This window comes from Poecilia mexicana, unplaced genomic scaffold (assembly GCF_051168715.1).
Source record: "Poecilia mexicana isolate PSO_F unplaced genomic scaffold, ASM5116871v1 scaffold_6, whole genome shotgun sequence".
Taxonomy (NCBI): Eukaryota; Metazoa; Chordata; class Actinopteri; order Cyprinodontiformes; family Poeciliidae; genus Poecilia; species Poecilia mexicana.
The window spans coordinates 28,990,151-29,008,870 of record NW_028263375.1 but is presented as its reverse complement, the minus strand read 5'-3'; the positions used below and the strand labels follow the sequence as shown (position 1 = coordinate 29,008,870).

The 18,720-nt window shown below is 39.1% G+C and overlaps 3 protein-coding genes and 1 non-coding gene across 4 annotated transcripts in view; all 4 read right to left on the bottom strand.

Annotated features, from left to right (window-relative positions):
• LOC106931304 (protein phosphatase 1, regulatory subunit 15B-like) lies at positions 1 to 4,031 on the bottom strand. The gene is made up of 3 exons (XM_015009362.2): positions 3,624 to 4,031; positions 1,639 to 2,918; positions 1 to 939 (listed from the first exon to the last, which is right to left on the bottom strand). Exons 1-3 carry the CDS (start codon positions 3,778 to 3,780, stop codon positions 715 to 717), a joined length of 1,662 nt encoding a protein of 553 aa, XP_014864848.2. The 5' UTR covers positions 3,781 to 4,031; the 3' UTR covers positions 1 to 714.
• A 406-nt stretch (positions 4,032 to 4,437) lies between these two features.
• rps13 (ribosomal protein S13) lies at positions 4,438 to 9,078 on the bottom strand. The gene is made up of 6 exons (XM_015009363.2): positions 9,046 to 9,078; positions 8,486 to 8,534; positions 8,327 to 8,405; positions 5,716 to 5,885; positions 5,501 to 5,601; positions 4,438 to 4,513 (listed from the first exon to the last, which is right to left on the bottom strand). The coding sequence occupies exons 1-6, from the start codon at positions 9,066 to 9,068 to the stop codon at positions 4,480 to 4,482; spliced, it is 456 nt and encodes a 151-aa protein (XP_014864849.1). The 5' UTR covers positions 9,069 to 9,078; the 3' UTR covers positions 4,438 to 4,479.
• On the bottom strand, positions 5,189 to 5,317 carry LOC148159333 (small nucleolar RNA SNORA19). Its single transcript, XR_015763209.1, has one exon. It is a non-coding gene; the product is annotated as a small nucleolar RNA SNORA19 (small nucleolar RNA).
• Positions 9,079 to 11,059: 1,981 nt separating the features above from the next.
• The window catches only part of pik3c2a (phosphatidylinositol-4-phosphate 3-kinase, catalytic subunit type 2 alpha), a 48,544-nt gene continuing 40,883 nt past the window's right edge, over positions 11,060 to 18,720 (bottom strand). Inside the window, exons 25-33 of the mRNA XM_015009361.2 lie at positions 17,726 to 17,882; positions 16,820 to 16,929; positions 15,915 to 16,122; positions 15,695 to 15,819; positions 14,849 to 14,966; positions 14,676 to 14,757; positions 14,297 to 14,403; positions 13,832 to 13,957; positions 11,060 to 12,880 (exon numbers count right to left, since the gene is read on the bottom strand). Coding sequence (XP_014864847.2) covers positions 12,698 to 12,880; positions 13,832 to 13,957; positions 14,297 to 14,403; positions 14,676 to 14,757; positions 14,849 to 14,966; positions 15,695 to 15,819; positions 15,915 to 16,122; positions 16,820 to 16,929; positions 17,726 to 17,882 — 1,216 coding nt within the window. The 3' untranslated portion in view covers positions 11,060 to 12,697. The remainder of the gene's footprint in view (positions 12,881 to 13,831; positions 13,958 to 14,296; positions 14,404 to 14,675; positions 14,758 to 14,848; positions 14,967 to 15,694; positions 15,820 to 15,914; positions 16,123 to 16,819; positions 16,930 to 17,725; positions 17,883 to 18,720) is intronic.

The window sequence follows — 18,720 nt, the reverse complement described above, 5'->3', positions numbered from 1 at the left end:
GTACTGTGACAAATTTTATTGACTGAACAATGTAGCTACAATCAATTTGCTACCAACAAACTACATGATGTTACCATGAGAAGCTGAGTGGCTCACATTGATCAAAGTGTTCCGAGTCTCATCAAAAACTTGCCTTTTCACTCAACGCTAAAAGGTAGCGCCCAAAGTATAAATATACATAAAAAAACAAAAGCATAAATATATCAACAGCACAACACAAATTGCACCAGAAGTCGATGTTTCCATCATGCTTACATATATTTGTTCTCAAAACACTTTGTAACGCAAAGCTCTGCTTTCTGATGACATCATCACTCTCTACTTAAACCCCAAGATTCACCGCTGTGGTTTCTGCACACATAGAAAAGACAAGCAGAAACTCTTCAAGCCAATGGTAAAAAATAAAGGACGAAAAGCCCCACAGAGCATTAGTTGGTTACATTACTAGGTCATTATATAAGGCATACAAAAAAACAACATTCCACACATTAATGCTGAGGTTAACATGAGAAAGTGTCAGTCAGTGCAACAGTTACACAATGTATAAAAAAACCTCTTGAGGTACAAAGTTGTTCAACTTGACACCGAACATTTAAAATGGCCTAACATCAAATTTTCTAATTGGCCTAAAAAAATAACAACAACCAAAAAAAATCACTGTTGCATTGCAACCAATCACAATTTAATTTTTCATCCACAAAAGAAATGAAACATTCAGGACCCTTTTGTCTGATTCAAGGCACTGTCCAGGTACGCCCGCATCTTCTCCCTGTGAGGCTGGGTGAGGCAGTAGCCCACGGCCTGCTCCGTGTCCGCGATCCGCCTCCGGAAGCGGTCGCGGTCTCTCGCCAGTTCCTCCCAGTGACCTTTACGGGACGCCTGGCGGGCGAAGGGCCAGGTCCGCATGACGTGGACTTGGACGAGAGGAGAAAATTGCACCTGAAACGAAAAAGAATGGAGAAAACTTTTTACTTCTTTTAGCTTTATAGAACTTCATTAAAAATGTAGTTTTTTCAAGTTGCACTAATCTAAAGATGGGGCCATTTTCCTTTGATTTAGTGTTGATCACTCTAAATGGCGCTTGATGGGTTAGTTAAGAAAAATAGCCAATTTAAAAAGAAGCAGCACATTTTTCTTCTCATTATGCTATAGTCCTTAGAAAGAAATAAAGAAAACCAGTGGGTCATATCTCAAAATATAAATATTACAAACTGAAAACTGTCCTAGTATTTTGACTTTGACTAGCTCTGCATATTCTGGTTTTGCAACACTGCTGAAACTTGAGCTAGCCAGCGCTGCAGTCAAATTCTCCTGACTCGCTGGAGTCACATGACCAGGATTAGTCATGACGACCAGAGGCGTTGCTAATCGACAAAAACAAACAGCTCAGCTGAACCCACAGCGGCTGAGCATGTGTCACTGAAACAGGAAATAACTCTTATCTCTCCCTTTCAGTCCCTAAGAGCAGACACTCCCTCTGTCCAGTTAAATTTAGACTCGATATGATAATATGTTATATGAGTTACATTGTAAAAATCTTCAAGGGGTCATAAAGGGCATTTCTTTCTACTCTACTCTTCAGCTCACTGAGTTCCCCATCTTTTTTAAATCTTAATTGAAATAATAAAGTCTATGAACCTTCTTTTGCCTGGTGCCGGCCTTCTTTTCTGTATTTCCCTCAGCAGGTAACCAAGACGTCGGCTCAGGTCTCTTCCATGGCACCAGTCTTTTGTCCTGATGGCGGTGCTGCTTTAACTTTCTGTCCGGCAGAGCAGGTTTGGATGCTTTTATCAGCTTCCTGGTCTTTACGGATGGATTTGGATCGATGGGTTTGAGCGACGGCGAGGTGCTCTGGAGGCAAGCCTTGAAGTTCAGCGGGTGATAGGGGTCGTCCTTTTGGCCGAGAGATTCCCAGATCAGCTCTTCGTTGTCGTCGTCCTCTGATGGAGGACGATTGCTTTGCCTCTCTGTCTCGTCGTTGGTTTTGGGAGGAGGTGGGGGGAGTGAGGCTTGTTTAGACGTTGACGGGGGTTTGGTTTTGAGAGAGGGGCTGCTGGTTGTGTTGGCAGTGAAGTATAAGGGGTTGTACGGGTCTTCTGGACTGCTGAAGAACTCCCAGAGCTTGTTGCTTTCTTCCTTGTCGACGTCGGGGCTGGAACACTCGGAGTCGGCCCAGCTGCTCCAGCTGCTCTCGCTATCAGAGCGACACACCCACGCGTTCAGCCGCGGCGCCCCCATCGTCTCCTCGCTGGCCTTCAGGTCTGCGTCGCCGCAGGTTTTGACGTCGGTTTTACTTCTCCCCATGTCAGAGTTGGTCGAGATGCAGGCGGAGAAAAAGAAGGGATTGTACGGATCGCTGGATTTCGACAGAGACTCCCAAAGCTCCTTGCTCTCTTCGCTCTCGAACTCCACGACGTTGGGCTCTTCCTCGCTGCTCCACTGAGAGCTTCTGTCCTCCTCTGACGTCTCCTGTTTGGAAGCTCTCTCTTTGGATTTGAAAGCTTTGTCGCAGCTTCTGAGGCAGGCGTCGCTGGAGCTACAGCCGTCACTGGACACGAAGATGTTCCAGTCGCCGGGGAAGCCCATTTTCCAGGTGGACTGGTGTCCGAGCAGGAGGCCGTCGTCAGCGCCACCCGTCCTGGACACAAAGTCGTCGACCAGGCCACAGCACAGGTCGTCGGCACGCAGGCTGGAGAGCAGGGCCTCGGCAGTGGCCTTCCCGGCAAACGGGTCGCCGACGTCGGCGCAGAAGTTGGAGAGGGGGTTGGAACCGCCGACCATGACGCCGTTTTCGCCGTCGAACAAGGATGAGAACAGGAAGGATTCGGGAGCGTTGGAGGCCGTGCCCATGTGCTGGATGTGCTCGCCTGTTTCGTCTGTGATTCTGACGTGGACCTCAAACCTGAACATCTGGAAAACTGGAGGAGAACAGAAAAATATAAGTATCTAAATAAATCCAGGAGTTAAAATGATGGTTATGTGGAAGTCAATCCCATCACTTTGCAATACTTTAAATTTTTACATCACAGCTATTTCCAATCATGACTCATTACATTGCTCTCTATATCTACTTATATTCCAATTTAATTATGAAAATTATGCAACACTAATTTTTTATTTTATTTTTTACCGTTTCCTGGTATGTTGACTTTCAGGAAAGAAGGCTACTAGTTAATAAGAATCAAGAGCCGAATTGTAGACCAGCTTTAGCTTACATGCCACTAAAAAAGCAATGATTTTATATTGTGCCTTCCTGAATATGAACCTAAACTGTTTTAAAGTTACTTTCTTCCTCCAAATGATACAAACTCATACACCACTAGGCTAAATATATGTGGCATATTTTTCAATATTAAGAAAAAAAAGTAGGTAATCTTAAATTAATTCGAATGTCAAAAACATTTTCATGTCTCGTTAAATTAGCTAAATTTGGGAAAAATGTATCAAAGAAATAAAAAATCTTTACACAACGTGAAAGAATATTTCTTGCATAATTCAAACAAAAGAAAACGTAAGCTTCCGTTTAATCAAATTAAAAAATATTTCCCTGTCGCTAAATTTGAGAAAATGTATCAAATGAAGAAAAGAAAGAAAACGCGCTCGTCACTTTGCCTTGTTCTTACCTGAAATAAAAGTGTAATAGATGACCTGAACCAGCAACCGAAGCTGTTCCCACAGCACGGTGAGCATCTGTTTTGTCCAGGGAAGAAGCGCCATCCCTCCGCCGCCGAACCTCTCCATGGCCGTCCGCTCTGAGCCGCTCGCGACTGTAGGAGCCATTTTCTCCCCACTTCTTTCTTCTCGGATTACGGCCACCGTTACTGAAAATATCCTCACGTATTCTGGTATTCCTCGTCCAAAACCAACAGACTCCGCGTATGTGTCGGTGACAGATATGCGCTCGAGTGTTGTCGCTTCATTCTCTGGCTGGTTTTTGCCATTTTTGCGCTCCTTCGTCAAATACGCTCCAACAGGTACGCCATGTTTCTCTAGTATTGTGTCTACGCTGTAGTAGGAGTGAGTGTCTTGTTGTTGCAACAGAAGTCCTTAAATACACGCGGTGACGTCGACACGTCTGGCAGTGGATTGGACAGCCCAACTGTCAATCACTCAGAATCCAGCTCGCGCTTACAGTCACGTATGACGCATAGAAAGTGCCCGTAATTTCCACGGTAACCAGGAAAGTCCTCCTAGCAGCCCCTGATATTCATGTAGGCTAACAACAAGATGACGTAAAGAAAAGGCAAGAATTTCACATGAATCAAAAACAAAATTCTCATCAGTAGAAGCCGTTTTATTTCAGCTAACGCAAAAAAACATGACTTGGAGCCAACAATGCTATAAACAGAAGAGCAACCACACAGTAATAATGAACCTTTATATGTTTTGTAGGCTTAAGGGGGTATTTAAGCAACATAAATAAAGACAATCACATACTTATGAATTTAAATTGTTTTATTTATTCAAAATGGGTTGAGTTTATGCCACCAGAGCAGAAGCTGTAGAGGACTCACTGTAAAGAGAGAAAAAAATTACAATTAAAGATTCGCACCACTTAAAAACTTATATTCACATGTTAACAGTTTACCATACATAAGATAATGTTAGATAAAACATTACACATGATTGACATATTGTGCTACAAGTCTATAAAAAACAGTAATGCCTGTTTATTAGTTTAAGTCAAGACTGAGCAACCTTTAAATAACTACAGAAGCCTTTGGCTTCAAGTTCAGTACCTCAAACACCAGTTTTCCTCAAATAACATTTTTGTAAATTTCAAACCACAGTTGCATCAGGTAGTACAATTTTGCATCTAAAAAAGTTTAATATTTAAGTTTAATGTTTATTAATGTAAGCAAATGCAAAAGTTTCCAATAGGAATTTTTTTTAATATTGCAGGACAACTCGCTTTTTTATCAGTGTCAAATATCCTGCTGGTCTGGCAAACAGGATATTGCCCGTTCTAAGAACGCCATTGACGTGTTCTTTGTTCAATAAAACTTATTTTATAGCTTTGATTTAAAAAAGTCATTTATAGAGCAAGTCCATGTAATATTTATAGAAAAAAGATATAGGTAGCTAGTAAACAACAAAAAAGAATGGTGTGCAGGTAAATTACACAAAAGCAAGCTGGCTTGAACCACCGGCTGCAGACCTCAGCTATACAGACCACCAACATGAACTGAAATGTGTGAAGGGGACTGGCAGAGACAGCACCAAGTAGCCATTCTGCTAATTTACCTCCAGCTTTTTCTAGCACAACAGAAATATCACAACTCTTAACAAGTGAAGAGCAGGACAATGAACTGTGCATTACCTCCAAGCATCTAATGCACTACAAATAAAAAAATTGTCAAATTTTCTTACCAGATGGGAGACTTAAAATGTTCAAGTTAATTTTACCAAATACTTTGAGTCAACTCTTCAATATAATATAGAGTCAACTCTTCAACTACAGCAGGAATAAGGAACGTTTCAGTAAACAGGGAATACATACTACTTCCAGTTGGGGGCCAGTACTCTCTTGGTCTTGTAGTAACGGGCCAGCCTGTGGATCCTGCTCTCAATGAGAATCAGGCGGAACTTTGCATCCTTATCCTGCAAACGTCAAAAAGAATGTGAATTATAGTAGAAACCTTCAAAATGAAAAACACCAAGCTTAAAAAAAATACAAAACAAGCTTTAATATTGTTTAATATCCAAAATTTGAACCTTTCTGTTTCTCTCCAAGTGCTTCCTGACCGCCACAGCCTTCTTGATAAGGTGGTACAGATCCTCAGGCAGGTCAGGGGCCAGACCCTTGGACTTGAGGATCCTCAAGATCTTGTTGCCGGTGACGAAACGCACCTGGGCAACACCGTGGGAATCCCTCAGGATCACACCTGAGCAGGGAAAAGAAAAGCAAAAATGACTGGAAAGCCAGAGGCTCCAACACAAGGAAACTGAGTGAAGCAAAAATGAAACGCTGGATTATTGTCACATTCCTGAAATTATGCCCAAAGTCATTTTTTGTCCAATGTCATTTTTTTATGCCTCAGTCATCTTTTGGCAAAAAAAAAAAAAAAAAAAACATAAGCCATTATTTAGGAAGGAGATGTTATGTAAACAATGAGTGATAAAATTTCTAGATCATCAACAACTTTATATCTGAGCAAGTAGCACTTTTAAAATACCTGTAGAGATCAAGCCAAATGTTTTGTAACACTCAGCTTTGAATTCATTTCACATCAAACATTTTGTGCTGGTCTGTCTAGCATTTGTTTCTCTCTGTAGTTAAATAATTTGATGAGACAGAAAAGGGTAAATCATGAAATACTAAGAAATCGGCTACAATTTAACATAGTTTTTCGGAAACCTTTCATTAGACCATGAACTCTGAATATTTCTATACAGCAACTTAATTGTCAGGTGTCAAACCAGATGCTAAATGATTTGAAGCAGAAATTTAATTCTAACCTGTCTCAACAGAGCATCGAATCGTGTCAATATGTTTCTGTGCTAAATGTGATATTTATTTGATATTATTTAACTATATATATTGACTGATGGTCAGTGTCTCGAGTTTTGTCGGGATCACAGTCTGAACATTGATTTTAACTGGCTCACTCAGTGTTAGAATCAGGTTCTACAAGGACCTAAATGCAAAAAATGAAAAATTGTATTGTAAACTGAAAATTCATATCAACTAAATCTTTATTTTGTGGATTGCGATTTAATTTTATTCCCCTCCCAGCTAAAGGCTAAATGCTGGTAGCTATTCCTAAGTTTTACTCTGCACACACACAAAAACAAAAAGATGAAAACTCCAGGTTAGCAATAGTAACTAAGCCATGTTTGAACACAACAAAGTATAGCATTTTATTGAATTCACTGCCAGGTGTCCTAAAGTCCAGCAGTCGGTAACGGGGTGGCACAGGGCTGGACAATAAATCAATAATATATATTGTAATAGACAAATGATCAATATCAACAGATAATACACCTGATAGAATATTCAATATATAGTATATATTTTTAAGGTTTTGTTGGCTCTAGTTGCCTTTATTTGAAAGCAGTTTGACAGGAAAGAGGGTTATGATGGAGGGGGAACACGTGGCAAATGTCACCAGGCCGGGAATCGAACCTGCGACCACCGGCATGAGGACTAAGGCCTCAATACATGGATTGTGCTCTGCCCCTGCGCCACCACAGCACCCATAGAATATTCAATAATTTGAACTCTGATAAAGAAGCGCACAGCATTCTGGGAGGTGTAGGCAGCTCAACTTCTCAAGGCCAGCTAAGCAAGGTGGGTGTTACCTAGCAACAATCTGCCTCGAGTACCTTGCACTTACTACTCAAAGCAAAAAACCAGGATTTAAATACAAACTGTGGATAAAACAGGAAATGTCACTAAACCAGTTTGGCAGTATTTCAGACACTTACAGCAAAGAAAAAAACAAAAAACTAATAAGTAATTATCAATAGATTGATATGAAATATCGCAGAACGTTTCTCAGCCACATCGTTCAATGTCAGCATCAGCTGCAATATATCCCCATTTTATTGTCTCCTGTTTGCTTCCACGACTTTTTAGCATTTATGTGTAATTAATGTGAGCATCTGCTGCTGTGAAACTGTCCAACTGGTTAAATATTACATCAGCATCTAGAATGCAAGTTCATAACTATATTAGCCAACAATTATTTCCCTCTAAGCAGTTCTTTATGATATGAATCTTGCGATATTTCACGCAGCTCTAGTAGATATGTTATTGAGTATAGTGTCATGAAATTGCTACTTCTATCTTTCCTCATTGCTGGGTTTGAGTTTAATCCAACAAGTGATTACTGTTCCTTCACAAATGATTAAAGGGAATCTTAAACAGAATTTAATTTCTTATTTTTTTAATCCCCATTTTTAGCTCAAAACATTCATTCCAACAAAACCGATTACTTCAAAGAGTTTTTTTTTATGTTTGCATAACAAAGAGAAAATATTCTTAATCTCAGGTTAAACTAAGGTTTATTTCGAAAAAGTATTAGATTTATTGCCGATGAATGACAACAACAATGGCAACTTTTAAAACATTTTTTTCTTGATCTTAGCTTTTCAGATTTCAATGCAGAATCAAGACAAACTACCCCAAACATTTGGCTTTTAAAATGCTGTAAGATAATTCAAGATCTTAAAATAATCTTAAGTGTCTGCAAGCAAAAAAAAAGAAGAAAAGAAATAAAGAAAGAAATAATATGGAATATTACTGGAATGTCGAGGCTCTCTAAAACAATCACCAGTTCCTCAATCTAACCAGTTTCAGCACTTTTAACATTTTATAACTTACCAATCTGAGAGGGAGTCAGACCCTTTTTGGCCAGCTTGAAGATCTGCTCTTTCACATCATCAGATGTGAGCTTGAGCCACTATGAAAACAACATCTGCGTTACTGACCAGAACAACAGACCCTCAAGACCGATCCAGTAGAAATATAAGGCGTACTTACAGTGGGAACACTGCGCCTGTAAGGCAGAGCTGACTGGGACAAGCCCTTTCTGAAAACGGGAAAATAAATAATTTAATCAACAGTTTGGGGAAAACACTAAAGGAGTCAGTACAACAGTTAACATATGGAAAATAACACGGTAAAAAGCTATTATTGAGCTCGTGGAAGCGAAAAGGCCGGCTAATGCTAGCTTCAAACATCTGCTAACGATGCATACCGAGACTAATACATGCATTCAGAAACTTTGGTTTATATAACTTAAATGTGCTTGGACTTCGACGATTATTTTTTGGGCTGAAAATATATATAATCTGGAAGATGTTATCATAAAGTAACACCTCTTTGAACCGCAAGGGTGTCGAGCTGCTAATGTAAGCTAGCTAGAAATAGACAAGCATCTGAAGGTCCGTCTATGCTCCTTTTTTCCGTTTTGCAACAATGTAAAGTTACATTTTTTTTACACCACAGTCGACATTTACATGTTTACCAACGTTGTTGTGAGACAAAACCCGACCTGTCGCCGTTTAAAACTAACTTTTAATGTTAAAAAGAGAGCTCACCCGGGAGCGTGCATGCGACCCATGATGGCGGTAGAGGAAGAGAGGCCGCACACGCGACAGAAGAAACGATTTTGCGCCTGCGTCGGAAGTGGCGTAGTTACGTGAGACGATTTCCTGTAGGCGCTCTCATAAAAAGTGGCTCTGCTTTTTTGATTATTAGCATTAAAAACATCGACCTAATTATGTTTAAAAGCGGTTGTGTCGTTTTAATGGAAATGTCCTGTAAGTTCTCCATCTTTATTCAGATCCGTTCCGGAGAAAGCTGCGTGTTATTCATCACTGTTCCGAAATTCTTGCCAAATTCAACATAAATATCTGAATAATAATTTTAGATAAATAAATGTAACTGGCCATTAGAATTTATCCGCTCTAGTTACAAATAATAAGAAAACTAAAAATCGGCTTAACCATTGCTTTAGTCATTTTCTCAGATACAAATATGAATGTTAACTAATTCATAGCGTTAAATAAATGTTATCACGTCACTTTATAACCGCAGAAATGCATCCATAATTATTTGGAGTCCAGCTGTGGAATCATTTGAAAATGTGGCTGAAAGATAGATCAATTAAAAAGAAATGTAAATTAACTTTTTTTTTTTTTTTTTTTACAAGATATTTAGAAAAAGGTGTCTGAACAAATGTTTGTGTTTTACAGTATTCTGAAAAGGCTTCTAGTAAAAGTAAGATGACTACACATTTAAACAATTTATTAAAACCATTCCTTTTATGTCTGTATCATGAGTTTTTATGATACAAAGACACATTTTTGCCTTCAGTCTGGCTAAATAAAACTTTAAAGTTGCAATATATTTTTGAAATATGACAATATTTCCACAATTTTTGATAAATATTTGCTATATTAAACATTTCTAGAGAGCAACCATTTTTTTTCTATTTTTAGGTTTTAAAATAAAACATTTTGCAAGAGTTGATATATTGTCTTCTATGGGATATTTTTTCCATGTAGTTTCTATCCCATCAACTGAAATAGATCTAAATAAATATTACTGGTACATTTATTTCCCATCTTGTTGTGGAAATTCAATGCATTTATTCAATCAAAAAAAAAGAAAAATAGAACCCTGCTAATATCTACATTAAATCTATATTTAGAAATTTTACTTGGTTCTTTATTATTTTTAGCCTGTTATAAAAATGCTAGAAACATAAAATATAACTTAATAGAAATTTTACTTCCTAATTTAATGCCTTGAAATTGGGTCTTTGTCCCTTTAAAATCTGCTTTTTCAGGAAGTCACCACAGTATGGCTCCACTATTAACCCTTTAACAACATTTTTACCAGCATTTCACTGATAAGTAGCTCCTATAATGAGCTCAGCAGATCCTCCACAAGACGTTTGCCAATTGCTGCTGGCTAGTCTGAAGGAGCTGAGAGGGGGAATCACAGGTTGAGGACTGCTTTGTTAGGCAGAAGCTTGGAAACTAGCTGTGAGGAGGAGCTTCATCCTCGAAGGCGGAGCTAGGTCTACCCAGGCATTTTGCACCGATGAATGGTTGCCATGGAGATGAAAGGATTTCTCAAATATGCATGAAAACATCAAGGTGACACTCCATTATGTTTCTGATGACTACAATATTGTAACAAGATGTAAAGCTAAAAAGAAGGAGATCTTACATAGTGCTGGCTCTTTAAACGTTTGGTCATAATCGTCGCATTTCGAGGGAAAAAAGGGGAAACCATCTGACACACAGGGGTGGCACCATCATGTACTATTATTCTGCTGCAGGAGGAATTGGTGCACTTTACAAAACGTATGAAATCACCAAGAGAGAACATTATGGCAAAAATATTGAATAACATCTCAACACATCAGCCAGGAAGCAGAATTATGGATGTAAAAGTGTATCCTGGGTGATTCTGTGACGCCTGGTCCGTCAGCACGGATGGGCCTCAGAAAGAGGTTCATTGATCAAAATGGAAACAAAAGCACAACTAACACGATTTATACTGCAACGTTAAAACGTGACAGGCAGGAAGGAGGACGTCGCGTTTGTTGAAAAACATTTAATTTGCTTTATGAAAGAGATTACAGTACACACCGATCCGCTTAGGCTAGAGGTCACCAATTAAAAAATAAATAACTGGCCATGTTAACACACACTCTCCTTGATTTCTTACTAAAAAGAGCAGAACCAGGAAGTTCACATTAGATCCTGTAAAAACTAATGCAGGAAAAGAAATAATCTTTATCTTTTTGTTTTTATTAAATATGAACACAACTTTAGATTCATAGTTACACAGAGGAGGATAGTTTATGAGCTTGTACAGGATAATATTCCCTTGTGAAGATGTTTTACATCCAAGTTTCTGATCAGGATTTATAATATTTTCCCATTTAAGAAGAAAAAAAAAAACAATAAAACAAAACAAAACCTTGCTTCTCCTGGACTTTGTGGGCAGTTTTTCGGCCCGTTTACTCTGGTCACAGTGTGATTATTAGACCTCTGTAGGCACTTGGAGAGGATGCGGTTCAGCTGCCGGAGCTTTCAACAGGTCACTTCCAGATTCCAGGATAGACTCCGCTCCTAATTTATTTTTTTTCTTGTGATAACTATTGAAAAAAATTTAATGTGCCTCAAAGCTTATACATGAACCTCTGTGAAGGTGTGCTGTGTGAAAGAAGAAAAACCATGGAACAAAGTGTGAATTTAGTGGGAAAGAATAAAAACTGCTAGAACAACCCTGATGGCTCTGACCGTCCACCAGACCACTTCAGCTTTACAGGATGCATTTTTTACTCATAAGGACATTCCACATTATTTAGGAAATTATATTTAGTAATAAGGCTAAATCATGAGTTAAAAACAAAGGCACCCTTCTCCAGTCCCTATGGTAAGTGGTTTATTTTTGATGATTTGTTAGTTTTGGCACATTTTGGGGAAAATGAAAAAAAAATCCTACAGTGACTTTGGATTTGATCTAATTCAGTTTGATGGGCAGTCCTTCTGTTTTCTATGTGTTCACATAGGAAATAAACCATGACACGTAGAAACGTCTCTCCTTTCAATCCCTTAAAAAACATCAGCATATATAGATACTCTTCTGAAAGTAAGCCGTTTTGGTCCTCTAATAAGAAAATGTACAAAATATTACAGCTCTTAGTTACAGTTTTGTTTTGTTTTTTTAAAGAAGGCAAAATAAGAAGATTGTTTGTCACATGAAACAATCTTGATTAGTTTCTCAGGCAGTAAGAAGAGTGAAAAAAACAAAAAAAAAAAAAGAAAAAAGAAACGAGGCTCCCGTTTGTAAGTTATTCACTTCTGTTGCCCCTTTGGGGAAAGACGACACATTCATATCATATGGGAACAACCTGTGGAGCTGCGCAGCTGGCGCAGGAAATCCCAGACACATAAAATGGTGTTTAAATCTCATAAGAACTACAAAACCCTCAGTTTGATCCAGCTTATAAAATGTTTCTTTCCCAACTTTATTTTAAATTTGATAATCTCGCACCAAAAAAAAAAGATGAATCCATTTCCTGATGTTCTGGAGTTTTTTTTTTTTTTTTTGACATAAGGAGCTGAAGTGGCTTCAAGTAAAATCTCCGTCTGCAGCCTTTCCCATATGATCCGAATGAGTCCGTCGTCGTCCGAAGAGGCAGAGTCAGAGTCGGCCTGGGGGTGGGGGTCAGAAGTATGGAACGGCGGTTAGTTTGTACCACTTGACCGTCTCTTTGCTGAGGTCAAAGTCTTTGAGCCTGAGCGTGATGCCGCCCAGGAAGTAGTTCTCGCGCAGCGACTCGGCGCTGAGCACGCTCAGCTGCAGCTCCCGCAGGCTGAGGGTTTCTTTGCTGTAGCTGCTGTACACCAGCTGGGGAGAAGAGACGAGCAGAAGTTAGAACAGAGACCATGCAAAAGGTCAGAGGAGGAGCTTCGTCCTCGAAGGCGGAGCTAGGCCCACCTAGGCGTTTTGCACATCTGAATGGTTGCTATGGAGATTAAAGGATTTCTCAGACATGCATGAAGACATCAATGTGACGCTCCAGGTAGGTTTCTGATGACTACAATATTACAACATGATGTAAAGGTAATAAGAAAAAAAGAAAAAAAGTCGATTTTACAGAGTGCTGCCTCTTCAAAGTGTCAGTAGCTGCGTTTACATTGACCGTAGGATTGCACAAATTGAAATTACGAAAAATAGATCAACTTAATGAAAACACAGCAATTAAAAAAAAAAAAGATTTTCGATTAAAAAGATTTTGTGTTGAGCATGAGGTGGTTGGTTTCCAGCCATATTGAAGTAAACGTATTTCAGTAAACTAGAATGGAAACAGTTTTTTTTTGTTCACATCACACAAGTTGTGTGATTAACAGCCGGATGTTACTACTGGTGGAAACACCAAAGAAGACGACGGGAAGTAGTTGGAGGATGATTGTTTTTTTGTTTTTTTTCTTCCAGAAAACGTGCAGAAGCAGAGTTCTCACTGTTCATAAAAAAACTGTCTGTAATTCCAACGTGGTGAATCTGTAAAATTGCTGACTAGAAGATAAAGGGGCTTGTCTCTCCAACGCCTGAATAAGACGCAAATGATGGTTGATAGATGAGCGCTAAAGCAATGCCTGAATTATGAATAGTATATCCCATGTGAAATTTTTTGCAATTTTTGTCCTGAATGAGCTTATTCGTGATTAATTTTGATTTCTTATTTAGTGGAAACACTCCAATATTGTGTTTATTTATTTATTTTTGACATTATTGGAATATTGACAAAGTTTTGTGCACATTTGTAATGGAAACGCAGCTACTGCGGTGTTTCCTCACCATCTCGTTGAAGGTGGGGTTCCTGGTTTTCCTGGAGATCTTCGTCTTGCGTTTTGAAGTCTTGTGAGGATCAGGAAGCAGGTAGGTTTTTACATATGGGTTTGGATCCGTTCCATCTTCAGAAACCTACAAAAAGTAGGGAGGACAATACAGTTCAGGTCAGATGTTCACATACAGTCACACTGATAAATGTTTCTTAGTGGGGAGATTTTAGCAGGGTTTCTGCAGATTGCACAAACTCAAATTTAAGTCTTTTTAAGACCATTTTAAATCCATTGTGAATTAAATTTAAGACCTATAAAGTGATAATTGTACTGGAAAAAAAAAAAAAAAGTTAACTTTCCCATCCCCTGAAACACTTACCCATGACCAACATAAGAAAAACAACAACAACAAAAAAAAAAACAGACATATACACCTGGACAAAAGGGCTCTCAGCATGTGTTTTTCAAAGTCTATATTTACCAGGTCTCGGATGTGCATGACCATGATGAACAGAGTGCTGTTTCTGTACGAGATGGAAAGCTTCACTTCTCCTTCCACCCGACCAGTGGTTGGACTCAGCAGAGGCTCTGAGACGGTAAAACACCACACGTCAAACTCAGAAATATTACTGCTGGTGTTACACAGACAACTCAACTTTGGGATTTTCACACACCAGATGCAGCAGGAAAGAAAAACAAAAAACAACAACAACAAAAAACAAAACTAAACGCTTGGAAGATTATTGATTTTCAAAATAGACAGACTAATGATGAAGAACAAAACGTCGTATGGAAAGTGAAACCAGGCGAAAACGTCTGTGGAATTCCAGACATGTGAGGAAGGTGTGGCAGGGTTTTACCAGGTGGATTGGGTGTGGTGTCTAAGCCCTCTGTTTTCTCATCCCGAGCAAATGGATGGAAGAAAGTGTAGATCAGGTCACACTACATATGAACAAAAAACGAAATGGGTCATTCAGGAAGTTTAAATCTTGATAATGAGGGGGACTGAAAGTGAGGCTGTGCATGTCAGCACCTGGGCCACTTCTGTGGAGCTCCTCATCAGGTTGTGGACGTAACTGTTGAGCTCCAGCTTCCTCTTGGCTGCCACCTCCTTAATGTGGGTGCGACCAAGAACCATCTTGTTTGGAAAACTACAGAAATAAAGAAAAAAAAAAAAATCATCAAATTCTGATGGTTAATTCTGCTAGATTTAATTAATAATCTTATAAACGGAAAGAAGGCCTCTTTAAGGTATACACTAATATAGAGTTACATACAACTGAGGGGTTACAGCAAAACAAGTTTCGGCAAGTCAAATTTAAGACTTTTAAAGACATTTTTAATGCCACCTTGAATGAAATTTAAGCCCAAAATGGAAGATTCGGCTGTTTTACAATCAAGCACAGCCACAACAACGTTTTTAGTGTTTGTTTGTGGCTCTTGGGAGCAGCTTTGTGCTTTTCTTGCTGCTTTTCTGCCTTGTAGCGCCTAGCTTAAAAGTTTTTTGAACAGAACTCACCTAGCCTTGTATGGGTTAAAAAAGATCCGATACTATTGGATACTCCCAACATCATTAATTGAAATTCATCAAGTCAACGATGAATCAAAATTCTTATAAGAGTTTAGAAAAGTTTAGAAAAAAAAAGTGTTGAGCCAGGACTATGGATAGCAGCTATTGAAACATTGGTTAAATGTCGTTTAAGGACTCAGATGAAGATTTTGGTCTATTTGAAGTGTGTGATGGTTGATATGAACTAATAATCTAATCCAATTGATTGTCTGACTTAAAACAAAGTCACAACATCCCAGTTTTCTGTCTAGAAACTAAACTGAATGAACGTGTGGAGCCTCAAAGGGACCAGTGAAGGTGACATGTTACCCTGGCAGCTTCCAGAGCGGGAACACGATGGTCAGTTTGTTGTGGAGCTCCTGAAACTCGTCGAACGTGCGGAAGACAAACTGAGCCTCGTTCTGGCCTTCCCTCATGATCCTCACCACATAGGTCTGCCAAGATAGGACGGAAACACACAGTGGCTTTAAAACAGTCACCATACGACACGGAGCAAAGACGGCATGGAGCAGCGTCGCTTGGGGCTCACATAGTGCTTGTCCGGGTTGTATCTCTTCTGGAAGGAGAAGATGGTGGCGTGGACGATGCGCCCGTCCTGCTTCATGGTGTACGTCTTGGGCGAGAAGGACAGGATGGGCTCGTCATTGGCAGGAAGGCCAGAGAATCGTAACTGGGCGAGGTTGTGGATGAAGAAGTTGAATTTGGTGGCTATGCTTCCCAGGCTGGACTCAATCAGTCTGTGGTGGGGAGGAGAGAAGGCGGAGGAAACCAAAGAGATTTAAGACTGAGGGGAAAACTGTCAACAAGAGCTCTTAAAATAACTAAAATTAGCCCTTCTAAAATATGTTTTCAGCCAAAAGATCTAGTTTTAGACCAATATGTGTTGAATGTTTTCTGTTGAAACGATGCTACTCAGTCTCTGGGTCTGTGTGTTATAAGCCTGGCGGGCCACCAGGTTTTACTTTCATTAATACTAATATATTAACACAAGTTAATGTACTGAGAATGACATAATAATGCGAGTTCATCCTCTCAAAAGACCAACCTAACACTGGAAGATATTCTAAATATCCAAAATAAAACTATGAAAAACAACAAATACAACAGAAATAAGAGCCACACACAACCAAAATCACAAATAAAATGGATTATATATGAAAATTGTAATTCAAGAAATATTAACTCATAGCTCATTTGAACTTATCAAGCAATGTTTTGATTAATGGTTGATTAACTTGTGACAGGCTTATCAGTCTCTCTCTTAACTCTGTTGTGCCACCTGGTGGCGAGTGACATTATAGCAGACTGAAATAATTATTTTTGACCCGACACTTTCTACATAATACTACTTCAAAGTATGAACATTTTATGCTTTAAAGTAGTTATTTTATTTCAAGGTTCACTCTGCACCCGAGAGCAGGTTACCATGACTACCTCGTAAAGAAGATGGTGGCCTCGGCATCGGTGTTGTGAGGCTGCAGGGCGTCAAACACGTACTTCAGGTCCTGAGAGCCCGTCAGAACCGGCAGCCCCGATGACATCATCTGCAGGAAACAATTCACGTAAAGAGACGAAGACACCAAACGCGTGGCACGCAGGGTTACAAAACGTACAACACATTCCACTGATGGACATTTCCAGGACAGAAGTTAAACACTGATATATTAGTTTATATATAAAAAAAACAAAACAATGGCTGCTGGGTTGGATGTGTTACTCTGACTCCTGCAGGTGCAGAAGGAATTACAGCAGGCACTTTGAAAAGGAGGTCAAGAGAAGTAAGCACTAATGAAAAAAATAAATAAATAAAAGAAATAAAAGGACAAAACTTTGCTGCTACTCCCCAACATCCAGAACTTTAGATAAGACATTTGGCAAAATCTTAAATATGTTTTGAATTTAAGCCACGGTATAGCCACAAGCAGCTAATTTTGTTCATCAATGCCCCTGTTAGAGGGTGGAAGAGTTCACTAAATCCACAGTTTTTGGATTTACTCCTGAAATATATCATAGATGCCCCCTTTGCATTTGAGGGAAAAAACATCTACTTTTGTGAAAAAAACTGAAAGAATGAAAGAGTTTGGCCACAGACAAGTCAGCGCTAACCTAAAGCTAGCCTAGCGCTAACACTGAGAGGGATTTTTTATTTATTTTTTAAACTATTTAACAATTCGTTACTGGGTATATTCTTGCGTTGTCAGAGTGAATATTTTTAAATAAGTTTAAGTGTTCAATTATGGTTCTTTCCCAACTTTATTAGCATGATATTAGCCTGAGCTAATATGTTTAGCTATGAAATGTCCCAGTATGTTAGCCATAGCTGCTTTTGCGGCGCCTCACCAAGGACAGCAGATGGAGGAAAAGTCCGGAGTTCTTGCGGATGAGGTTGTAGGCTTGGCAGCACAGGTCTACGAACAGCTGGAAGCGGCTGGTGGGACGCTCCCCTCCGTTGATGACGTACGCCATGTCAGAGGTCAAAACAAATGGGGCTCGGTCCCTGATGAGAGAAGGAAGGGAGGCATTAAAATAAGTGGAAGTAACCGATACCTGGTGCATTTGATTAGATTTATTCATTTCTAACAGGTTTGTAAAAACGTTGGCTATGTACATCCTCCATGTTTGTGAATTTTCCACAATTTCAACTTGATTTGCTGCAGGGTGTTAAATATACTTTTTTTTAAGTTGATGTCTGTGCCATACTTTGTACCTCTCTCTCTATAAAAATAAAAGAAAGTGTGGAAAGTTTTTTTTTTTTGTCTAAACACTAAATCATAAATGCTGACGAGGATTTTTTTTTTAAACCATAAAAAGAGGACATAAGAAAAAAGACACATGAAAGTGCTAAGTGTGTGGATGTTGCCGTTAAGAAGCAGGTCATGCCTGAAACATCTATTAATCATGCAACAGCAGCTTCTGCTACACTTCTAACTTGCTAACCTAAAAACCAGAAATGTAGCCGCTGTGAGTGCATAGCTGCATAATTATCAGAGGAGGTTATGATACTTTGAAATAAAATAGTAACTATATTATTAGTCTTTAAATGTGTGTTGAATGATAAAAATGTTACCAAAAGGTGATCTAGATTTGTAAAAATTGTCATCTTTCCTTAAAAAAAAAAATAATTAGAAAACTAGTTTGAAACCGAACAAATTCATATTCTATGTGATAATTTGGGATTCCCATAAAAATTTTATGGATGTTCTTGGAAAAACACAGATGACACATTTGGCTACCTTTGACCTCAACACCATATGGAGCGAAAACGCAAACAGTCTGAGTGAAATCAGCTGATTCATGACCTTTTATCTGCTCTGATAACACGGCAATAAACCCAA

Bases quoted from the DNA above. Each gene is read 5' to 3' on its own strand.
- LOC106931304 (XM_015009362.2), bottom strand. From the start codon at position 3,780: ATGGCTCCTACAGTCGCGAGCGGCTCAGAGCGGACGGCCATGGAGAGG. The intron at 2,919-3,623 runs GTAAGAACAAGG...GTTCTCCTCCAG, and splicing joins CTATTACACTTTTATTTCAG to TTTTCCAGATGTTCAGGTTT. The intron at 940-1,638 runs GTTCATAGACTT...TTTTCGTTTCAG, and splicing joins CCGGCACCAGGCAAAAGAAG to GTGCAATTTTCTCCTCTCGT.
- rps13 (XM_015009363.2), bottom strand. From the start codon at position 9,068: ATGGGTCGCATGCACGCTCCCGG. The intron at 8,535-9,045 runs GTGAGCTCTCTT...TCCCGTTTTCAG, and splicing joins GGTCGCATGCACGCTCCCGG to AAAGGGCTTGTCCCAGTCAG. The intron at 8,406-8,485 runs GTAAGTACGCCT...TTGTTTTCATAG, and splicing joins ACAGGCGCAGTGTTCCCACT to TGGCTCAAGCTCACATCTGA.